A 9,104-nucleotide genomic window follows, 5' to 3' on the forward strand; every position below is an offset into this window, starting at 1 on the left:
AGCGCGGCAACAGGTCAGACGGAAAAACACAGCGGTGTGCAGGCAGGAATTTGGCTTTGAAATATTTATCCAGGAGACTCTTTTAAACGCATCTCTGATCCGCCGCCTGATTCAGCACTCCGGAGGAGCTCGAATCATTCCGGTCAGTCAGCGTTTAAAGCAACTCCATTTGTCAGAGGAGGATTTTAATATCTACACGTGGATTAGAGGAGGAAGTTCAGGAGACATTGTTCTGCAAAAACTCATTACAAATCTCCCCTGTTCGTGTATTTATTCTTTGGTCTTCATGCTGGCACGTGCGCTGGCCTTTACTGCATGTATTCAATTATCACATAGTCTAAAAATAACACCACTTAAAGCATTAATAAATCATGGGGCGAATAAACCCGTGACTCATCGCTCGCTCACATACCAAGGCGACACAGCACGCAACTCAGATTAATACACTGCATTCGCAAGATCTGAAAATTCATCAAATACAGGAGAACAACATCCAGTCCAGTCATCATGATCCCAACTTAATCTCACAGAGTTGACCTCAGACACCACACAGCTTTTATAGAAATCAGCCAGACGGCCACCTGACTCCAGTGTACCTCAGGGGCAGCATCTCACTACAAGCTAGGAGTTTGTCCTCAAACTATATTTGATGTTGCCAGAATTCAATCCCTCAGCTGTTTGTTTAACTTGGGCATTTTTCTGTTTTCTTAATTTCAGTATGGTCTTTCAGCTCTCCAGACGCCAATGTTTACAATAAAATCAGAAGCTCATGCAACAGAAGTGTGTATAATATATAAAAATATATGCAAGTATTTCATTATTTACCATCCCACACATCAAGCAAAACTCCAATTATACTTTATACTCCCAAAAGGGAGTTTCTCCTTAGATATGGTGAAGAGCTCAGTCATCCAGGAGGGAGCCAGTCTTTTATCAATTCGCCCGCACCCCAGTGTATTGTTCCAGCCATTTACAAATGAGGACATGCACAGATTTTTTTTTTTAATGACTGAAAACTGCTACATCTCTTGAAAAAATATACTTAACAGGAGTGAGTTGACAACACTGCACTCTGTTATGGTTAATAAACCAACTGACCACAGTTGTTTTTTGAAGTGTTTTTATTAAATACAATATACTGGTGACATGTTGGAGGTGAGCTTCAGGGGCAACATTCACTTGGAGGCCTCATCCAGCTTGGGCTCTAGAGAGGGAAACAAGGAGTGTCATTTTAAACAACATGATATGGTTAAGAATCATGATTGAAGACATAAAAGTCATGTTGAAAAATGAAAAGACACTGTCAGTACAAAGACTTTATAAATACTCGAACATCACAGTCCACTTCTATGTCATACGTGCGTCGCCCTCTAACGGGCTTCGCTATTGGTTTAACCACTCCGAGGCTCCGCCTCGCGCCTGAGAACTGATTGGCTTAACTCTCCACCCAGGAAGGCTCCACCTCTCCCCATAAATCCCCCTGTTCATCACCATTCGTCTCCTTTTGTCACTCAGCCTTTGAACTGTTCCGTTGTGGATTATCGCCATCGGGTGTTATGGAGAGAACGTGCGCTTCTTGTGAGTACTTACTGGACGAAGGGGATTCACATGACCGTTGTTTTACCTGTCTGGGACCGCGTCATGTGTCGGAGTTCGACACATGTATCGCATGCGCCGACCTTCCTGCTGGGGAACGGCGGAGAAGGGAGGCCCTCCGCTCGTGGTTCGACGGCCTGGTCGAGAAGGCCACGCCGCCCGAGCCCGCGGCGCCGCAGCCACCGACCAACGGTAAGGTCAGGCGGCCGCAGATGAAGCCCTGGGACGAGTACGATGAGAGCGACGAGGTCCGGGTCTTCGTGGAGGAGGACCCGGAGCTTCTGTTCGTCGACGACGTCCCCGCGCCAGCTCAGGACTTGGTCCTGCGGCAGGGCCCGAGTGAGGATGTAGGGGAGGAAGCGGCCGCTCCTCCACCACGACGTTTCCCACTCGACGATATGCCAGAGCTCTTCGCGTCGGCGATGGAGCGGTTGGGATTAAAACCCCCGCAGGAGCCAGAGCCCCCTGCGGAAGAAGACTTGACTCGGTGCACGAGCTCAAATCTAAGCCAGGGAGGAGGCCGTCAACAACGTGCCCGAAGATTCCGTCATTGTGGGGATTCTTAAAGACGGACATGGAGGCCCCCGGCGACCGTCACGGTCGCTTACGAACCGTATGCGAAGGTGGATGGCGTCGACTGGAGGAAAGGCCTCCCACCGCTGGGCGACACGCTGGCCTTTGCCTGGCGCCAACCACTTCGCCGTGGGCGACGGGGAAGCAGGTCCTCCCGGATGAGCATTCCCGCTATATTTATGCCCTGGTGGACAGGGCATACAATTGTGCGACCCAAGTCATGGCGTTGGCCAACAATATGTCTCTTCTGGCCTGCTCCATGGACAGGATGCTCTATGGCAAGGAGGACCTGACCCCAGAGGAGCTACACGAGGCCCAAGTGTCCATGGCGGCCTTCTTACAGATGGCGCAGGCCTTCATCAAGGCCGGAGGCCGGACCCAAGCGCTGATGCAAATGACAGTGCGAAGCATGTGGCTTGGCCTTTCGGGACTGGGGAACAAAGAGAGACGCGTCCTCGCTGCTGTCCCCATTTCTGAGGACACGCTGTTTGGTGAGGGGATTAATGACCACGTGGAGAAGTTGGAGAGTTCCCGCAAGTATGCTCTGCCTGGTGATTCAGGTACTGTTGATGGTACTGTGTCATTGTGTGGTGATGTGTCACGAGGTTCCGCGGTTCTGGCTTCGCTGAGGCCTTTTCGATGCGTTCTCCAAGTAGGAGTTACGACGCCGCCATCTTCACGAACCGCTGAGTCCGAGGTGTGTGAGAAGACGGTCGGCCATTTTGTGCGCCCTCCAGTGGACGAGGGCGGCTCACATGGGAGGTTCGCCTTTAATGTTTCTCCATCAGCCAAGTCCACGCACGGGGCTGAATATGGTACGTCGCGTGGCCATTTTGGGGACGCCTGGAGACTACAGACCCCAAAGTGCGCCGCGCCTACTCAAGCTGACCTTTCTTTGCTGTCTGGCATGCAGCCCTTTCGGGGGAGCCCCCTCACCACGGAAGTCAGACGTGGGGGGGCCAACGTGTCTGCAGCTGGGCGTTCCTCCGCTGACTCAGTTTTACACGGAGTGGGTCAGAATGTGTGGACCTCTCGCGCCATGGTTCGACAGGACGTTAAGGAGAGGTTATGCTCTCCAGTTCTGCCGACAACCACCTCGGTTCCAGGGGATCCGGTCATCGACACCCCGCACGATGCAGGAGAGAGAGTGTCTCGACCAGGAGGTCTCGACTTTATTGGAAAAAGGGGCGGTGTCGAGAGTGCATCACGAAGACAGGGAGAGGGGTTTTTTCTCCCCGTATTTCCTGGTGCCAAAGAAGTCCGGGGGGCTGAGACCCATCTTGGACCTCCGAGTGTTGAACCAGCACATCGCGGTGCGTCCGTTCAGGATGCTGACGGTGAAGCAGGTGCTGGAGTGCATCAGACCCGGGGACTGGATGACGTCTATCGATTTGACAGACGCTTATTTCCATGTTCCCATTTTACAGCGTCACAGGATGTACCTGAGGTTTGCTGTGGGAGGCGAGGTGTTTCAGTACAATCGCCTGCCTTTCGGGTACTCTCTGGCCCCACGAACGTTCTCCAAGTTTGTGGACGCGGCTCTGGAACCGCTACGACGACGGGGTTTCAGGTTGCTGACGTATCTAGACGACTGGCTCCTTCTTGCGTCATCAAAGAGGGAGGCAGAGATACAGACAGATGTGGTGTTACGTCACATCAAACAGCTGGGGTTTGTGGTGAACGAGAAGAAAAGTGTTTTAACGCCCTGCTTGCACGTCCAGTACCTAGGGATCTGGCTCGACTCCGACCGGATGCTGGGACGTCTGTCGGACGAGCGTGTGGTAAGACTGCTCGACCAAATAGCAACAGTCAGAGACAGCCCGCGTGTGAGAGCCTGCGATGTCATGTCGCTACTGGGACTCATGTCAGCAGCGCACCCAGTAGTGAAACTGGGGCTGTTACATATGAGAAGAATGCAGAGATGGTTCAGCCGCTTGACGCTGGACCCGGTGAAGGACAAGAATTGCCGACTGGTGCTGTCCGGCCAGGCGCGTCGGGATCTGGTGTTCTGGGACTCTCGGGCACGTCTGATGGGGGGCATGCCGGTTGGTTGTGTTCCGCGATATCTTCACGTGTTCACGAGTTGATGGTGGTGGAACTAGTACTTCACCACTTTGCTCCTTTCATCGAGGGGCACCATGTTATGATAAGGTCGGACAACTCCACTGCTGTGGCCTCCCTGAACAGACAGGGGGGTGTCAGGTCACCCGCTCTCCACAAGGTGGCCGCAACCATCTTAGTATGGGTGGACAGTCATCTACTGTCACTGAGAGCACGCCACGTCCCGGGGTCACTCAACGTGGGAGCAGACAGGATGTCGCGAGGGGGCGCCCTGATGGAGGAGTGGGAGCTGTCTCCTCGACTTATGACGTCGGTCTGGAACCGATTCGAATTACCAGTTGCGGATCTGTTCGCAACGAAAGCAAATGCAAAATGCCCCCTCTGGTTCTCTTTGAGACCGTCGGACTGCCCTCCGCTGGGGGTAGATGCTCTGGCGCATCGTCACTGGCCACGGGGGCTCCTGTACGCTTTCCCTCCGTTGAGTCGCATGATGCCACTGCTGCAACGGATAAGAGATCAGAAACTGACAGTGGTGGTGGTGGCCCCGGAGAGTCCGGGCACCAGGTGGTTCCCCAACCTAGTGGAGCTAGCGGTGGGGGAGCCATGGCCAGTCCCCAACGTGCCTTGGGCCCTGACACAGGCGGGTGGGACGATCTTGTCTCGCCCTGTCCTCGGACGTCCACTCCAGGTTTGGTTGCTGAGAGGGTGAGACTGGCTAACCTGGGTTTATCTGATTCTGTGGTTTCCACGATTCAGAGTGCTCGGGCTCCAGGCCACCACCAGAGCGTATGCTTCAAGGTGGCGGGTCTTCGACGCCTGGTGCAGAGGAAAGGATCTGGTTGCAGTCTCTTGTCCCTTGTCTGGGGTTCTGGGCTTCCTGCAGGAACTTTTGGACAAGGGCCGTGCAGTCTCTACACTGGGAGTGTTTGCAGCTGCCATTACTGCGGGCCATGAAGGTTTTGGTAGGTTTTCAGCCAGGAGTCACCCTGTCGTGAAACGCTTCTTACGTGGTGCTCGCAGGATCAGACCAGTTGCGAGGACTGTGGTCCCGCGCTGGAGTCTTCAAGTGGTCCTGGAGGGACTGTGCGGCTCATCTTTTGAGCCTTTGGCCTCTGCTCACATTGAAATGGTGTCATATAAAACTGCACTTCTTTTGGCCCTGGTTTCTGCTAAAAGAGTTGGGGACTTGGCAGCATTGTCAATCATGCCAACATGTTTGTCTTTTGGGGCTGATGGTGATTCGGTCACCCTCCAACCGAATCCATCTTATATCCCTAAAGTGATCACATCGACTTCCCGGTCGCGGATCATCTCTTTGAGAGCTTTCTCACCTCCGCCACATCAGGATGAGCAGGCGGCGCGTTTGCACCTGCTCTGTCCAGTGAGGGCCCTGGCGGCTTACCTGGACCGTACCAAGGGGATACGAAAGTCGGAGAGACTTTTCATATGTTTTGGTGGTCAGTCGGCCGGGAGAGCGGTGACCACACAGCGCTTAGCTCATTGGCTCTGTGCAGCCATCTCCACAGCATATGAGGCCACAGGAGCGGAGCCTCCAGCTGGGTTGAAGGCTCATTCGACCAGGGCCATCTCCACGTCGGCTGCCTTGTTCAGAGGTGTTTCGATGCTGGACATCTGTGAAGCTGCATCATGGTCATCGGCTTCCACATTCGCCCGAGCATATCTCAGGGATATGGCTTCGGGATCCGTGGCCCATTCAGTCTTGCAGACGGTTTCAGGGCCATCTTGAGGTGGGTCACTGGTCGTGCTTGGCTTCTGTTTCGGCTGGTCCTTCGGTTGAGGGCCATGCTGGGAGGGAACTCATCCCTACGGGCTTCGCCGAGGTGTTAAACCAATAGCGAAGCCCGTTAGAGGGCGACGCACGTATGACATAGAAATAATAGTTACTGAACGTAACTTCAGTTCTATGAATACGTGCGGAGCCCTCTAACGGTCTGCCCAGCAGGCCCTGTTCTCCCTGAGTTTCCAAAAGGAGACGAATGGTGATGAACAGGGGGATTTATGGGGAGAGGTGGAGCCTTCCTGGGTGGAGAGTTAAGCCAATCAGTTCTCAGGCGCGAGGCGGAGCCTCGGAGTGGTTAAACCAATAGCGAAGCCCGTTAGAGGGCTCCGCACGTATTCATAGAACTGAAGTTACGTTCAGTAACTATTATTTCTAAAATTAACAACACAACAGCAGCGGTGTCACTCTCAGGCGGTAGATATAAAGACGAGCTGTTTTGAAGCTTCCACACTGACACCATTGTAGAGGATGATGCAACTGTGGAGGTTTTGGAGTTAAGTCTGAACTCGGGTTATACACAAATATAAATCAAGCTGATGTGATCAGATGATGTGGCTGCACATTTCCACTTTCAATTGCTGGGTATTTTAATGATATATCACCTCTTAGACCAGAAACATTTTTCAATTCAAATCGATTTTCAAATCACAAAGTCTGTAGTGTCATCACTTTACTCCTCTTTAATTGAGTCCTTCCCTCTGACCTTCTTTGGACACATGACTGGGGGGGAACTTCTGCTACAGAGCCAGAAAGCGACCAGATCATCTAAAACAACAGTTGAAACTAACTCCAGGTGAAGAGGAGCAGAGAAGTAGAGGGAACCTCTACCAACCAAATCAGACTAATGTACCAGACTACTGTACACTGCAATAAGTAGGAGGGAAAGTGTGGAACTGACAGACTTAAGAAAGCATAATGTACATATGAGTAAAAAGATCAGAAGTAACTGAAGTAAGCACCACACAAGGGACGCACGCACACACACAACCGACTTATAGTAACACAAAAACTGCTAAAATTATATTACACAACACAATAAAAAGGAACTAACACACCACTACACAGAACCACAGTTGTGAAAAATTGTGGGAATAAGGGGCAGGAAATGTAAGAACTGTTCAACACTCTGCTCCTTTTCAATCTCTGTATCATGTAAGAAGAAATATTGACTGAGTTGTATGCAGTGTAACTATGAAGAAGACATGAGAGTGTGTATATATATATATATATATATATATATATATATATATATATATATATGTGTGTGTGTGTGTGTGTGTGTGTGTAAAATTGTCAGGTAATGCGTTTACAATGCATAAGAGGAGATTGAAGGAAACATCAATCATATCACAATGTGGGTGTGACTATGTGATATATTACAAGATTATATTTTAAGAATACAGTACAGAAAAGTATACAATACAGAAAACAATATTCATTCAGAAGTGGTCTGAGTAGCATCCATCCATTATCGTGTTCTGCTATCCCCACTGTGGGACTAATAAAGGCCACCAAAACTATAAGTACTTGATTCTCGTGTGGCACATCTGGCACACAGCACAGCTCTTGGCTTCGCTGTCCTTAGTACGCCACAGATGCCAATGTTATCCCTTCAGAATCAACCATCTCAGAGGGCAGATAAGCTGACTACATCCCTGTATCTCATTGTCCATTCTGCCTGGTGCTGAAGTGGCAGCTGGCCTTAACACAGCTTAGCACAAATTATTTATGACCTCAATATCAATATAGCACACTTAAAATATGGGCACAGCTTGACAATATTATAGTGAATGGATACTTTCTAACCCCCCCCAAAACGGACCTACCTGTGAATTTAAAATCAGGGAACTTGGTGAGATCTCCACCTCCGTATAGTCTCTCCAACTTCGAGACCTCTTCGTTCAGATTTTTCTGGTACGCGGGGCCAGCATCCACAATACCACCGGAAGCCCTGCCAGTACCAAGGCGTCAGTCAAAGTTAGGGCGGTGGGGAGGTTAAGGAGAGACGTTGGAATGTTACCCCAGACCAGACATGCCAAAGAATTTCAATAAACTACTGAAGACCAAAGCATTAGATTTTGTGTCACCGTGCAAGAAAGCTATTGTGGCAGCAGTGGTCAGACCCTGTCAACCTCCTTCAAGTACATGTACTAACTTGCTCTTGGCGCTGTAGTCGCGGATCTTGTCCAGGAACAGTTTCTGCACTGGGTCCATGTCTTTGGCCTTGTTGAAGACCACGGCGGAGAGACCAAGGTTCCTGCGCAGGGTCAGGCTGACGGAGGAGCGCAGCAGCGCGGACACCTGGAACAGTCTGTGAAGTTGCATCTGCAAGAGGGCATAACGGAAGTCGACTTTACTATGACATGATGGCATTTCATACGGTGTACGGTTCTGTAGCGCATTTCAAACGCTAAGCGGACGTTAATTCATGACGCAAAACTAGAAACAATAAAAGGAAAATACGACCTTTTAACGTTCTAAATGTATTAACGTGACGTTGGCTTATCGGCTTGATCATGTGCGGGTCAGTTAGCAAAACACCACAGTAAGTCAATAAGAGGTGACAGCATGACGTTTTATTCACCCCAGTATTTACAAAAACCGAAGTACAAACGAATGTATTTAAGTCCACTAAGACGCATTTGCAAGGTCGTCTCAATGATGCTAATCGCTAGGAGGCTAACGACTAAAGCTAACGTGCTAACTCAAAAAAAGACCACCTTCGGGAGAGAGACACCGCTCTACACACCCGTAGCGAAGTAGAGCTAAAACAGGGCAGACCCGTCAAACTCTCGTTTTCCAAACTGGTGTTTTAGGGAACAAGAACTCACCTTGGATTTGACACTTTGGACGCAGCAGCCAAATGAGGAGAACCGCGGTGGATCATGGGAATGTGAAGAAGCGTACACCAACGTCGCCGTTCACGCTGCGCGTTCACGAGTCTTCAAACCACACTAGATTTTTTTTTGTTTAATCAAACGCGACTGTAACTTGCTCATTATTCCGCGCAATCACCTATATATATATATATATATATATATATATATATATATATATATATATATATATATAA

The 9,104-nt window shown here is 50.2% G+C and overlaps 1 protein-coding gene across 2 annotated transcripts; it reads right to left on the reverse strand.

Moving 5' to 3' along the window:
* Positions 1 to 1,103: 1,103 nt before the first annotated feature.
* atp5pf (ATP synthase peripheral stalk subunit F6) lies at positions 1,104 to 8,928 on the reverse strand. 2 transcript variants are annotated; one of them, XM_053858433.1, is made up of 4 exons: positions 8,863 to 8,928; positions 8,187 to 8,356; positions 7,858 to 7,982; positions 1,104 to 1,204 (listed from the first exon to the last, which is right to left on the reverse strand). In XM_053858433.1, the coding sequence occupies exons 2-4, from the start codon at positions 8,354 to 8,356 to the stop codon at positions 1,176 to 1,178; spliced, it is 324 nt and encodes a 107-aa protein (XP_053714408.1). In that variant the 5' UTR covers positions 8,863 to 8,928; the 3' UTR covers positions 1,104 to 1,175. The 2 variants fall into 2 exon arrangements, with proteins under 2 accessions (XP_053714408.1, XP_053714399.1); XM_053858424.1 differs by lacking the exon at positions 1,104 to 1,204 and adding an exon at positions 6,410 to 6,796.
* Positions 8,929 to 9,104: the final 176 nt, after the last annotated feature.

This window comes from Synchiropus splendidus, chromosome 1 (assembly GCF_027744825.2).
Source record: "Synchiropus splendidus isolate RoL2022-P1 chromosome 1, RoL_Sspl_1.0, whole genome shotgun sequence".
In the NCBI taxonomy this organism is placed as follows: Eukaryota; Metazoa; Chordata; class Actinopteri; order Syngnathiformes; family Callionymidae; genus Synchiropus; species Synchiropus splendidus.

Excerpts from the sequence above, each read along its gene's own strand:
- atp5pf (XM_053858424.1), bottom strand. The coding sequence starts at position 8,356 with ATGCAACTTCACAGACTGTTCCAGGTGTCCGCGCTGCTGCGCTCCTCC. Across the intron at positions 7,983-8,186 it reads GACTACAGCGCCAAGAGCAA|GGCTTCCGGTGGTATTGTGG; the intron begins GTTAGTACATGT and ends TGGTACTGGCAG. Across the intron at positions 6,797-7,857 it reads CCCTGATTTTAAATTCACAG|ATGATCTGGTCGCTTTCTGG; the intron begins GTAGGTCCGTTT and ends CTGTTGTTTTAG.